Source organism: Sceloporus occidentalis, unplaced genomic scaffold (genome assembly GCF_023333645.1).
Source record: "Sceloporus occidentalis isolate IW3139 unplaced genomic scaffold, rSceOcc1.0.p SCAF_20, whole genome shotgun sequence".
NCBI lineage: Eukaryota > Metazoa > Chordata > Lepidosauria > Squamata > Phrynosomatidae > Sceloporus > Sceloporus occidentalis.
This window is the reverse complement of record NW_028317000.1, coordinates 8,142,491-8,155,648: the sequence shown is the minus strand read 5'-3', so window position 1 is coordinate 8,155,648 and position 13,158 is coordinate 8,142,491. Positions and strand designations below refer to the sequence as shown.

Genomic DNA, 13,158 nt, shown 5'->3' with positions numbered 1-13,158 from the left:
ACTATAAAGACGCTACTACTCTCAAGATGCTGAATCTATTCTGATGATATCATTCAGACCCTTACATATTGTTTTTAAAGTTTAGACCAAAAGCAGATTCACTGTCGTGGAAGCTACCAGCCATGTACCTTCCCCACCTCCACTTCTGATGCCCTAAGTACCCGCCACTCACATTCAGATGGTCGGTGGTTATGTTATACAGTTCCTGATTTCCCGGATGAAGCCTCTCTAGCAAAATGGTGTCTGCTCCTTTGCAGTAAAGGCGGATCTGCCCCTCTTGGTTTCGCACTGATGGGGTGGGTGGGTGTTTGGGGAGAAAGGAGAAAAAATATACCAAGTTTAAATAGGAGTGAAAAGTATTTACTTATCGATGACTAAACATATCCTTTCTTCCCTGTAGCTCAAGGTAGAGGAACTATTTCCCCCGCTTCATTTTCTCCTTACAACAACCCCATGAAATCAACAAACCAAGATCAGCCAGTGAGTTTTAGGCTCAACAGAAAAATCAACCTGGATCTTTCAAGTCCCAGCCTAACCAGTACACCACAGTGGCTCTCCATAGTTTCCTTCCCATTTTATCTTGACAAGAACCTTGTGAAGTAGCACTGTATTGTACTTCAACATTAGGAGGACAGTAAGGGCTGTTCGACAGTGGAGCACACTCCCTTGGAGAGTGGTGGAGTCTCCTTCTTTGGAGGCCTTTAAACAGAGGCTGGATGGCCATCTGTCGGGGATGCTTTGATTGGGAGTTCCTGCATGGCAGGAGGGTTAGACAGGATGGCCCTTGCGGTCTCTTCCAGCTCCATGATTCTATGGTTCTATGAATGGCTGCAGTATCTGCATTTAACCACTGTGCCACCAGGGTTCCTTGAACCCAAGGGTAGGAGATCTCTTGAACTTCATCCATACTCTTGGACTCTTTTCAACTGACAGCAGTGAAATACACACCCATGCAAGTATGCATGTAAGGATGGGGGAGGGCTGTGTTAGCATGTGTTTGTGAGCCAAAGCAGTGTTGTGGTTGAATGCTAGACCAGGATATAAGGAGAGCAGGGTTCAAACCACCGCTCAGCCATGGAAACCGATCAGGTGACTTTGGACAAATCATACTCCTTCAGCCTCAGAGGAAGACAATGGCCTCTGTATAAATCTTGCCAAGAAAAAATACTAGGATAGGGTCTCCGTAGCTCAGAGTTGACTTGAAGGCTTACAATGATAACAAATATGTATATGTAATAGGCTGATGCTACATAAAAATAGAACCCCCATATTCATACATAGTCAAGCTGCTGGGATGCTGCTGCTCTCCTCACAGACTTCCCAGTAACATCTCATTTTGACCAAGCGCAAAACAGGATGCTAGGTAAAACTGAGCTCTCCGCCAGTTTTGCTGAGACATGCATGAGCTTCCTCAGGCGCTCCCTCAACATAGTGCTGACATTCCCATTCCATCAGAATACAGCTACTTTGCTGGTTCTAGAGTATGCGTCTGGAGTCCTGATCCCTCCCCACCATCCCCTCCTCTCCGCCTTTCTCACCAATGACCGACATGCGCTTGCGAACGTTGTTGAAGTCTAAGATGGCAAGAAGCTGGTAGGTCACAGGCCGCCCCAGTTCCTGAACCATGATTGTCTTGGGGGTGCGTCCGCGGAACACAAAGCCAAAGTTGCGGGCGGCCGTCACCAGGGCTCCCTCATCAGGAGACTGGGCTTTGTAATACAACTCCCCTGCAAGGACAAAAGAGGGAGAAGGGAGAGAAAAGAGGAGAGAAAGAAATCCAAAACTGAGGCTTGGGCACTTCAAATGACAGATCATCATCTTCACCCCACTGCACCTCCCTTTATATATTTCTCAGCTCAGAAGGTATTGGACTGACTGGCAAATTTCACTGGTAGTTTTTCAAAAATAAGGCTTTATGTGCCGAAACGTTCAACCACTGGCAGTTGGAGACTTCCACATCAGCTGGGCAGTGAATGCACCCCACATTTTAACCTACACTGTAAAGGAACTATTCCCAAAATAAGGTTGAGCATCTTTAGATGGCTCTTTTGAAATTTGGGGGGAAACCCTGATCAGATTCACTGCCTCTGGTGATATGGAGTCATCAGGTGCCACTGTGTTTAACAAAGGCCCAACATAATTGCATTTGCCTGTTTGTTTTAATGAAAATCAGCTGTGGGAAAGGGTGGAATTTGAAGAAAAACAACAACACAGGAGAGTAGATGCACAACTATGTCCATGTATAACCCCCACTGCATTTCTATTCCCCCCCCAAACATCCTAATGTGCTCCTTCCTCTCTACATAGGGCATCCATTTTTATGTCTCTACAAGTATAGAACACATTGGGGGGAATATGGAATAGCGAAGCTGGAGTGGAGAAGATGTTTCACCCTTTCCCTGCCTGTGATGTTATCTAATATACTTCAGAAACAAAGGCACACCTCTCTCTGCCACAGCAATGTGTAAATCCCACCACCTGCACATCTTCAGATCTCCTGCTTTCTTTGAGAGCAAAAGTTTGGTCCTCTAAATGCGACATCTGCGCTTAAATCCAATGTGACACTAGTGATAGTGCCATGAGTTTGGACCCTTCTCCTTCTGCATTGCTGGTTTTTTCAGCCATGTGATGGGGGGTCCCCCAACCCTCTCTTATCATTGGTTGCACAGGTGTGTCCTCCCTCAAAATAAATGGTGGCACACCACAGAACTATGGGGACACAGGACAGATCAGCCATTCTGACACAATGTTGGTCCAGCTGGCCCATGCAAGCAGCACTGCAAGCCACCCCAGGCGCAATCCAGTGAATGTGGCCCCATTGTGGCAGGGCCAGTTCTAGTGCATAATATCCCTGACTGGCCCCAGACTTATGGTCAGTGCAGACAAGGCCTTAGTTAGTTGTCTCATAATTTTTATTATCAGGGTTTTGGCTTTATCTTGTCTGAGCCTTGTAAACTGTCTTGGCCCCAGGCCATGAGAAAGGTATCAAATACATAAAATAGGTAATTATAGCCTGCTAGGTGTATGCTGAACTGCAACTCATTGGTGCCCATGCTTGTTAAAACTGATGAGAGCTGAAATGCAAAGCCTATCTGGAGGATCACAAGGTTCCCATCCCTCCTTGTTTTAGAACCTTCAATGTATACTAAAGCAGAAGAGGGGCAGTTCTTTGCCTCTGGGTGCTTATGTGGAATCTGGGGATTGCTGTGTGAATAAGAAAGAGGAAAACAGGGTTGTTTCAACTAGAGCTGCAACCTCAGAGAACATGTTTGACCATGAACCCCTGGAAAGTAGGCTCAGAATTGGGAGGTTTTTTGTTTGGGGTTTTTGGGGACTATAACTCCCAGAATACTCCAGCCAACACAGCCAAGTGGTCACTCTTCCTCTCCCTCCCACAGCCTCTTCCCAAACCCCACAATTCCAACCTGGGGTCTTCTCTTCAGACATGACCGTGTGGCAGAGAGAAAGGAGACGAAAGAACTCGTGTACATGTGGGTCACCCAGCTTGACTGCTTCCAAAAGTCCTGTGTCCCAGAAAGTGAATGTGGGGTCAGCCAGAGGGTTGAAAGAGAAGTTGACTGGTTCTGTCTTCTGGCAGGATGAAAGATGGAGAAGTAAAGGTTACAGCAAAACCAGCGAAGGGTCACCCAAGTTCAGCATTTCTAAAGTCAGTCACAGCCAACAGAAAGACATACAAAAGAATTCTGTGCAAGATGACAGAATGCAAATTTAGGGACTACACAGCTCTCTAAGACTGGCAGCATCTCTCCAAGATTTCAGATGGGGAAATCTTCCCCAGCTTTATCACGAGATGAGAGAGATTGAATCTGAGACCCTTTAAATGCAAACTGCAATTCCCTACAAATGAGATTCTAGCCCTCATAGTTATAAATAAAGACTAGCTCACATACAGACATAAGAAGCTGCCTTATATCCAGCCCGATGCTTGATCCTTCTAGCTCAGCATTGTTTCTATAAGTTGGCATTGTTTTCGATATCAGACACATGGTTCTTTCTGTGCCTTAAGACTGAACCTAAGACCATTTGCAAGTAAAGTGTGTGCTCACTCAGTATGTTACAGCCCTTCTTTTTGCAAATAAAGACTCTAGTCCTCATTAATAAGGATTAATTTAAATGGCGTCTCTCCCAGTCCTACCTAACTGGAGGTGCTCAGAAATGAGCCTTGAGAGCTTCTATCCTGCTTTTGGGCCATGCAAGGGATTAATCTCCTCCTGGTCCCAGTTGTCCTCACCAGCTATCACTGCTTTTGCAGCACCCATCAGCATGTGGAAGACGTGGATCCATTAGTGGTGGGGAGCCAGGAAGCCCCCACTGCATCTGGGTGCAGGGGGGCCACATGGGCTTTTCATTGCTGATTTATAGCCACTCATCTGTGAGCTGTGTCCCACATCTTGTGGCACTGAGTTTCAGGCATTCAACAGATGCAGAACAGAACAGGATTTCCTTTCCTAAACGCATTACATGCCAATTTTCTTGCCCTAGTAGGCCATTCTGAGGCTTCTCCTCTATGAATTTGCCTAATTCCACTTTAAATCCAAAGGAGTTGGACTTTAAAGTGCTGGCAAGAGGTTGGATTAGATGGCCTTTGGTGAACCTTCCAGCTCTATGATTTTGGGTTAGGGGCCAACCTGTGGCAGTCTGATAGTGCTCCCTCATCTATTCCCCTCATTCATTCCCACATTTAGAGCCAGAGCAGTGTAGTGGTTTGAATGCTGGACTATGACTCTAGAGACCAGAGTTCAATTCCCAGCTCATGTGCTAGCCAAATGGCCGTAATAAAGTTATTATAATTCCCAGCTCAGTCATGAAATCCACTGGGTGACCTTGAGCAAATCACACTTTCTCAGCCTCAGGGGAAGGCAAAGGCAAACCTCCTCTAATCAAAACATGCCAAGAAAACTACATGATAGGGTTGTCTTAGGGTTGCCATAAGTTGGAAACAACTTGAAGGCACACAATTCCCACATTTGCTCTCACCACTGAGAGCCTCTCAAGTTCCTACCTCTCCAAGCTCAGCTTTGTAACCCAGAACATCCAAAACATCACCTACAAGAACAAGAAAGAGAGGGAAAGTTACAGCGTAAGAGACAGAGAAAAAAGATGCCCAACCATAACCTTCAGACAACGCATTGTTAGTTCACACAACAAAATTTAAAACATTATTAACAAGCTATGCATAGGTTGCAGTGGCTCTTCGCCTGCTGAGAGCTTCAAGCAGAGCTACACAACTGACAGAGTTGAACACACTGTGTCTGCTCTGCCCCATCTAAGTTATGGCTTCTGGGAGCCACAGGCATTCACTGCTTTGTGACACTCTTGTGACCAAGGGAAGGTTTGCCCACTCCATGCCTGTGAGAAGACTTGTGCCACACTGTCGGAGAGCAATCCTACAGATAAAGTTTGGGATAAATTATGTTTGACGAATTGGGTTATAGTTTTTAGATTCTATTAGCCAATGCTATGGCTGGGGAATTCTGGGAGAACTTGTTGAAACCCCCAAGCTCTGATGGCAATTACAGTCGCCCATCGGTTTTTGCAGTGTTTAAGTCTGCATCCCTCACCTGTTCGCAGGCGGCAAACGAAAGGGGACAAATGGGGCATGCACCATCATTCAAGCCAAAATTGGCAAATATCCGTTTCTGCGCGGGGGGGGGGGGGATCTGAAATGGATCCTCCGCAAAAACAGGGGTGACTGTATTTTGCTTGGATTCTTCCCCCTCTCATAGCTACCTTGAAGCTTTATTGACTGAGACTGAAGATGGTACTGCAAGATTAAAATACACATGCACACACAGAGGGTCTCCTTTGCCTCATGGAAAAAGAGAGAGAGAGACAGCCTCTGAACAATGATTAACTACTTAGTAGGCTAACCCAGCTTACCATAGCTGTGCCCATTCACTGAACACTTGCTGAAGACCATGATGTTTTGAGTGAGGGTGCCTGTTTTATCTGAGAAGATGTACTCCACCTGCCCCAGCTCCTCATTCAGGGTGGTAGTCCGTGCCTCTGCTGGTGTGCACCTTTTCACACAGTACATCTTTTTGTCCCAGTTGATAAAGTAGCTATGCCCAAGACGGATCACCTCCACACTGTGAGGAAGGAGAGAACAGAGGGTTAGATGTCTAAACCTAGGCCAGCTTTCCACAAGCCAGGTCCCTCTTTGTATATTCAAATAAAACTCTGATCTTTTTCAACCAGCTAAGGAAGAAACCTGAATAGATTAGAAAACTGGGCCAAAACTAACAAAATAATTTTCATCACGTGAAAGGGATCTAGGAGTCCTAGGAGACCACAAGTTGAACATGAGTCAACAGTGTGATGTGGCAGCTAAAAAAGCCAATGTGATTCTATGTATCAATAGAAGTATGGTATCTAGATCAAGGGAAATCATAGTGCTACTCTACTCTGCTTTGGTCAGGCCTCACCTGGAATACTGTATCCAGTTCTGGGCACCACAATTCAAAAAAGATGTTGACAAGCTGTAGCCATGTCCAGAGGAGGGCAATCAAAATGATAAAGGTCTGGAAACCATGACTTATGAGGAGAGACTTAGGAAACTGGGTATGTTTAGCCTGGAGAAGAAAATGTTAGGAGGTGATATGATAGCCCTGTTTAAGTACTGAGGATGGAGCAAGCTTGTTTTCAGCTGCTCCAGAGAATAGGAGTTGGAACAATGGGTGCAAGATACAAAAAAAGAGATTCCACCAAAACTTTAGGAAGAACTTAGTGACTGTAAGAGCTCTTCAAGAGTGGAAGACACTCCCTTGGAGAGTGGTGGAGTCTCTTTCTTTGAAAGTCTTTAAACAGAGGCTGGATGGCCATTTGTTGGGGGTGCTTTGATTGTGTATTCCTGCATGGCAGGAGGTTGGACATAATGGCCCTTGTGGTCTCTTCCAACTCTATGATTCTAGGATCACCTCTTGTCTTGAGGAACTGCAGAGGATCATGGAGGTAGTTGGAATGAATGGTTGCTGTGATCTACTTATGGATCACAATGCATAGGCTGTGAAATATTACTCTCTAGATCATTAGTTTCTTTAGTCTCCTGAGGGCATGTTTCTTACTGTATTAGAACAAAAACACCATCAATCTGCTCAGAGTCCATGGAATACAAAGGGAAATACCTCGAACAAACCAAGAGAGACGACTCAGGTCAACAATTCTCAAATATTTCCCAGGAGGAGGGAATGAATTAGTTAATATCATTCCAGATAGGGCAGAGGGCAAGGGCCAAACTGAATTTTATGGCTTGGGGTAACTTGCAGCCCTCTGGTCTTCCCCAGACGGGTGCATCTCCTTTCTTTGGTAGGAGAAATAGGGAGAGGCAGCTTAAGAAAAAGGCAATGCATGCTCTTACCTGGGGATTATTACAGACAGAGAAAGAGAGGAATTCATGCTGGAGAAACCAAAAGAAAAAGAGAAATTAAAAAAGAAAGAGAAAACAAAGGGAGAGGGGACAACAGAGAAAGGCTGAAAACACAAAGATAGGAAAACGGGAAAAACGTAAGATAAAAACAAAAAAAAATGTGGTGTATGTAAGCAGATTGGGAAAATAAGGGTACTTGGGTGAAGCACCATCAGGAGAGGTTGGAATGAGTGTGGTGAGTGGTCAGGGGAGAGAACTGGTAAAATTGCTTCCAGTAATAGACATAAAAGAGAACACACAAACCATTACGCACACCCAGCCTCCACACCACCCTGAAGACTGCAGCCCATAACTGTTTCCCTTTCCCTGATTTCCCCTGGATCCTCTTCCATTTTATCTTCACAACAATTCTGTAAGGCAGGTCAGGCTGAAAAGACCACCCAGTCAATTTCATGGTTGAATGGGAACCAGAATGTAAATCTCCCAAGTGTCAGTCCAACACTCTTTCCCAAAGGTGGACAACCTTTATTCTGTTGCCCCAAATGCCCCACCTAATTTTAATGGGCTCAAAACGACTTCAAAATGCGTCAACATGACTCAAAAATGCCTCAAAATGCAGTGGTTGTATCCCCGCAACTACTATGACTCTCCCCAAAGAGTGTGATGTCGAAGGCTTTCATGGCCGGCATCCATAGTTTTTGGTGGGTTTTTTGGGCTATGTGGCCATGTTCTAGAAATGTTTATTCCTGCCGTTTCGCCGGCATCTGTGGTGGGCATCGTCAGAGAGAGTCTCTCCAAAGACTCCCAACAACCTCCCATCATCTCAAATGACCTGAAAGAATACTAGCAATGATGAAATTTTAGAGTAGTGGTTTGCCCACCCCTTGGGGGGGGTTCAGGGTATATATATGTGACAAATGGCCCCAGCTCTGTTGCTGTTGCCCAAACCTGCTCTAATCCTACACCACACTGCCCCTCTATTATGGTTCCCCACTGATTCAGTCTTTTCATGCTAAAGAGTGGCAAGCAACAGGACACTGGGGGAAAGTGCCCTCATCATACCTGACGTAGAGAGAAATAGGGACGACAGTGTTGAGGATGATGATGTAAGACCAGAAGGAGAGGAAGCCAGAGAAAAAGGCACTGTCGACTGCCTCATCCCAGGGCAGGTAGATCTGGAAGCAGGCGCCCACCTCATACTCCCAGATGGAGTTGCCAATGGCCAGGATCACTCCCATGCAAACCAGGAAGCCAAAGATCTGTGGGATTAGGGTGGAAAACATGAGATCACTGGTCAAAAAGAGGTGAAGGGGCAAAGGAAGAAAAAGGCTTCATGCCTTGGCTCTCCATTCATGACCACCACCCACCCTCTGTAAGCATTTCTGTAGTTTACATTATCCATTTATTACAGGAGTGGGGAACTGTGGCCACATGCTTTGGAATCCCTAGAAATAGCCAAGTGTAACCAGGGTTGGGAACTATGCAACTAGTACGCTGCATGTGGCCCTCAAGGCCAATTCCCGCTTTGATCCATCGGGAGGGGCAGGAAGATAGAAATAAAAATTATTATTATTAATTCTATTGACTCCTTCCACTTTCCTTCCCTTGTTTAAAAAATATCTGGCCAAAAAACTAGAGAAGTGTGCCAGCAGGGGTCACAATTTTCCTATACTGTACAACAAGGCCCTCCCTTCTGTTTGGGGGAAAACATCTGAAAACCAGAAGTGATTTTCTCATCACTTTCTGTTTCATCAGAAAAGGCAGGAATATGGCTCAGTGGTGGTGGAAAAGGGACCCCAGACCTCCAGTTGCCCTCCTTTAGATGTAAATACTGCCGACTCTCTGCAAAAATAGATATCTGGAACAAATGACTATTGAGAGGTACCTTCCTACTCTCAAGTGTGTGAATTTCTACAAATGCTGAGTTAGATGGGGCAATTTGGTATAGGCTGAATAACCCTTATCCAAAGAATTTGAGACCAGATGTATTCCATTATTTCAGATTTATTCCAGAATACCTGTATTTGCTGGGGAAAATACACAACTGAAATCCTGGTGAGCTTCTACCTGGCATTACAAGCCCACATTCTTCAAATTATCCATTCCAATTGTGCAGGACTACAACTCAGATCAGTCTGTGGCAGAGTGGGAGTTGGAATTCAACACATCTGGAAGGCACTATGTTAGGGAAAGCTAAAATCGACCAAGAGTTGGTACGCACTGCAACTATCAGAACCCCTGCTTCCAACGTGGTCAATGGCTAGGCTAGCTGGGGGATTCTGGGAGATGTGGTCTAAGAGAGCAACATTTTCAAATCACAGTAAAGAGAACAGAGAGGTAGATGACTAGAAGTAAAACCAGATGTAAAGCTGCTAGTCTATAAGCCCCAAGAGGCATCACCAAATGGAGTCCTTTCTTCTTCCAGTCCAACAGTCCCTCCCCAAACAGAGCACCAGGAATATGTGTTTTAGGACATCCATCTGTATCCTAAAGTCATTCACACATGACTTATTTATTTATCTATTTATTTATGGGATTTATTCCAAAATATTCTCCCAAAATGGGATTCAAGGCAGCACCCAGCTAATGTGTGAAATGACTTTCAAGGAATAAAGGGCAAATTGTCCACATTGAAACATAAATAGAACCTGGAGGAATGATCTCTCTTATTTAAGACTGTATAGGAAATGCAGGAAGGGATGGGGATTATGCCTACCCAAAGCACCAGAGTGTTCATTAAACGATCGATACTCGTCCTCTTGAATTTTGTGCGGCCACTATTTTGCATCAGTTTGGTATCTGGGCCTGGAGAAGCAGAAAAGGAAAAGGAGTTCTGTGATTGTATGCTTCAGGACCTCGGATCAGAAAACACATACCCCACTCAGAGATGTATGGGAGAAGAAACTCAAAAAATTACCTAAAAAGATGTGATATTCCCAATTTTCTTCCAAATTACGACCGCAACACTGTTCCCTATCCATGTTTATAATCATGGTACCATTCCTACAACTGTAAATGCTCCTGAAAACCGACTTAAAATCCAGGCAGCTTCACCGAGGGACAGAGTTTTGCAGCCCTGGTGAAAAAAGTTTTGAAGGTGATGTGTCCAGCCTCCTCCCACCAAATGCTGATGTCTGTGGCATGTCAAGGAGGTGTGAAAGGACTGCACATAGGTCCCTGCTTCTGCCTGGTGCATCACTGACTATTAACAGCAGGGGGCTGAATGTATCATCCTTCAGCAACACACTTGCATGCACCATGCCCCTTAGTGCAGCTGGCTGGATTTTAAGATGGGTTTGGGAGGTCAGACTGAAAGACAAATCATAACCATGATATCGTGGCTACATGTCTGATGCATCAGCTACCAGACTTAAACCAGTTAAACAATTCGAAACCATGCATGTGTGTTAAGTTTGCCAAGGGTCCCTAATAATAAGGAATGTCCCTTATCCGAGGCCTCGAACGCTTCTCCCTTATTAAGGGAAGACATCAGAAATCCTGAATTTTGGAGTGCGCAGGGTTGCCATAAGTCAGAAATGTCTTGAAGGCAAACATCAACAAGTGATAAAAGGTACAGATGCTCTGTAAATCTAACCAAATATGAGGTTCAGCTTACTCTGCATTGTAATCACAGTTGCTAAGAGCTTTTTTAAGATGATTAAAATGGATTCAGGATTGGTGATGTATGCTAAGAAAAAAAAACCAACAACTAAGGGTTTCAATAAATTCTATTATAAAGTAACTTATGCTTGAGGTATGTGGGCAATATACTAATTTTACCAAGAGATGCATGGCTGTGTTAAGCAAATTCAATGTTTTTATTTGGTATTTAGGTAGAACACATTCCTGATTGTCAATCCTGATTTCATCTACCTCTTTGAAAACCTGGTGATCTCAACATGCATGAATCATAGAATCATAGAGTTGGAAGAGACCACAAGGGCTATCCAGTCCAACCCCATTCTGCCATGCAGGTACTCACAATCAAAGCATCCCTGACAGATGGCCATCCAGCCACTGTTTAAAGACCTTCAAGGAAGGAGACTGCACCAAACTCCAAGGGACTGTCTTCCACTGTCAAACAGCTTTTACTGTCAGGAAGTTCTTCCTAATGTTAAGGTGCAATCTCTTTTCCTGTAGTTTGCATCCATTATTCCATATTCTAGTCTCTGGAGCAGCAGAAAACAAGCTTGCTCCATACACAATGTGAAACCCCTTCAAATATTTAAACAGGACTATCATATCACCTCTTAACCTTCTCTTCAGGCTAAACATACCCAGCTCCCTAAGTCTTTCCTCATAAGGCATGGTTTCCAGGCCCTTCACCATTTAGGTGGCCCTCCTTTGGACACCTTTTTGAATTGTGGGGCCCAGAACTGGACACAGTATTCCAGGTGAGGCCTGACCAAGGCATAATAGTGTGGCACTATTACTTCCCTTGATCTAGTCACTATACTTCTATTGATGCAGCCTAATAGCATTGGCCTTTTTGGCTGCCACATCACACTATTGACTCATGTTCAACTTGTGGTCTACTAAGACTCCTAGATCCAACTAGACTAGACACCAACTGGGCCTTTGGGTTGGGGTATAACACAACAGTGGATCAAAATAGTGATGTCCCTCTCCCTCACCCTCCAAGACAATATTGCCCTGATAAATGGGATGCAGAGGAAGGCCCTGCAAGCAGAGAGCAGACACTGAGTGGGCATATGCAGGGAGAGGCACTCTTTCAGAGAATGGTAGTCTAAAAAATCTGGACAGTCAAACATTCTCCATCTCTGATGTAAACAGTACAAAACTAGATGAACCAATGGTGCGACCCAGTATAACAGGAACTGTCACTGTTCTTAAATACACTGTTGAAATGCCCCACCTGCAAAGATGACAAGCCCAAAACACCACTCCGTATTGCGAAGGACACAGCCACGTAACAGCATGTTCTGGTTGCTCAAGGGGTACTTGCTCTCCTTCCAGTACAGGGTCCCACCGAACTTGTCTAGTTTATTGTTGGGTGGTTCGCAGATCACCTCCCCTAAAATCAAAAAGAGCAAAGAGGCAACTATCAAGGCATGCAAGATTTCCACCTGCACTTCAGGTCCAGATTTACTTGCAAGCTCGCAAAAGGCCTCCAATTCTGTTTAGGGCCTCCAATTCTGATGAAGCCACAATAAAACAAGTTACATGATATGAGCTTGCCTGAGTTTTAAGACTCTCAGGAGAGAGCTTTCTCTTGGTCCCAACATCATTATAGGAACATTTGGTGAGGTTGTGAGAGAAAGAGAGAGAGTTCTTACTAATTAATTTTACATTTGACATTTATGAAGGAGTTGGACAGTAGAAAAATAGAGTTGGGATCAAAGGGTTGGTGTAGTGACGCCACAGCCCTGCTTTCCCAAGCTCTGATACAGATGCAGACACACACACAACAATCTGATTAAAAAAAGTGTATTTGAGAGAAAGCCACAGCCATCAAATTGGTCATTCGCCCTTGCATAGAGGCCTGCAAGGATGCGATTCCATCTCCAGTCCTGCATTCATCCACTCACCATCAAAGTGTGCAAGTTTGCTGGTGTCACTCAGCTCCGACGTCACCGGGATGGCCTGCCGAACTTTCATGTTAGTTTCCCTGGAGAAAGAGGCAGTGTTAAGCACAAAAGAGGAGGGGGAGACAGAATCAGAATCCCTGAGTGGTAGACCATGGATGGGAATTGTACTGCCCACCAAGCAGAATTCCTCATCACTTGTTTTTACTAATTGGGGCTACTGGG

General features: G+C 44.8%; 1 protein-coding gene across 3 annotated transcripts in view; it reads right to left on the bottom strand.

Moving 5' to 3' along the window:
• ATP8B2 (ATPase phospholipid transporting 8B2) overlaps positions 1-13,158 on the bottom strand; it is a 79,143-nt gene that overhangs the window by 12,706 nt on the left and 53,279 nt on the right. For all 3 annotated transcript variants that reach the window (XM_089483641.1, XM_089483643.1, XM_089483642.1), the window contains 9 exons: positions 12,937-13,016; positions 12,264-12,422; positions 10,104-10,192; positions 8,450-8,646; positions 5,902-6,110; positions 5,024-5,067; positions 3,426-3,591; positions 1,539-1,727; positions 173-288 (listed from right to left, as the gene is read on the bottom strand). In XM_089483641.1, coding sequence (XP_089339767.1) covers positions 173-288; positions 1,539-1,727; positions 3,426-3,591; positions 5,024-5,067; positions 5,902-6,110; positions 8,450-8,646; positions 10,104-10,192; positions 12,264-12,422; positions 12,937-13,016 — 1,249 coding nt within the window. The remainder of the gene's footprint in view (positions 1-172; positions 289-1,538; positions 1,728-3,425; positions 3,592-5,023; positions 5,068-5,901; positions 6,111-8,449; positions 8,647-10,103; positions 10,193-12,263; positions 12,423-12,936; positions 13,017-13,158) is intronic.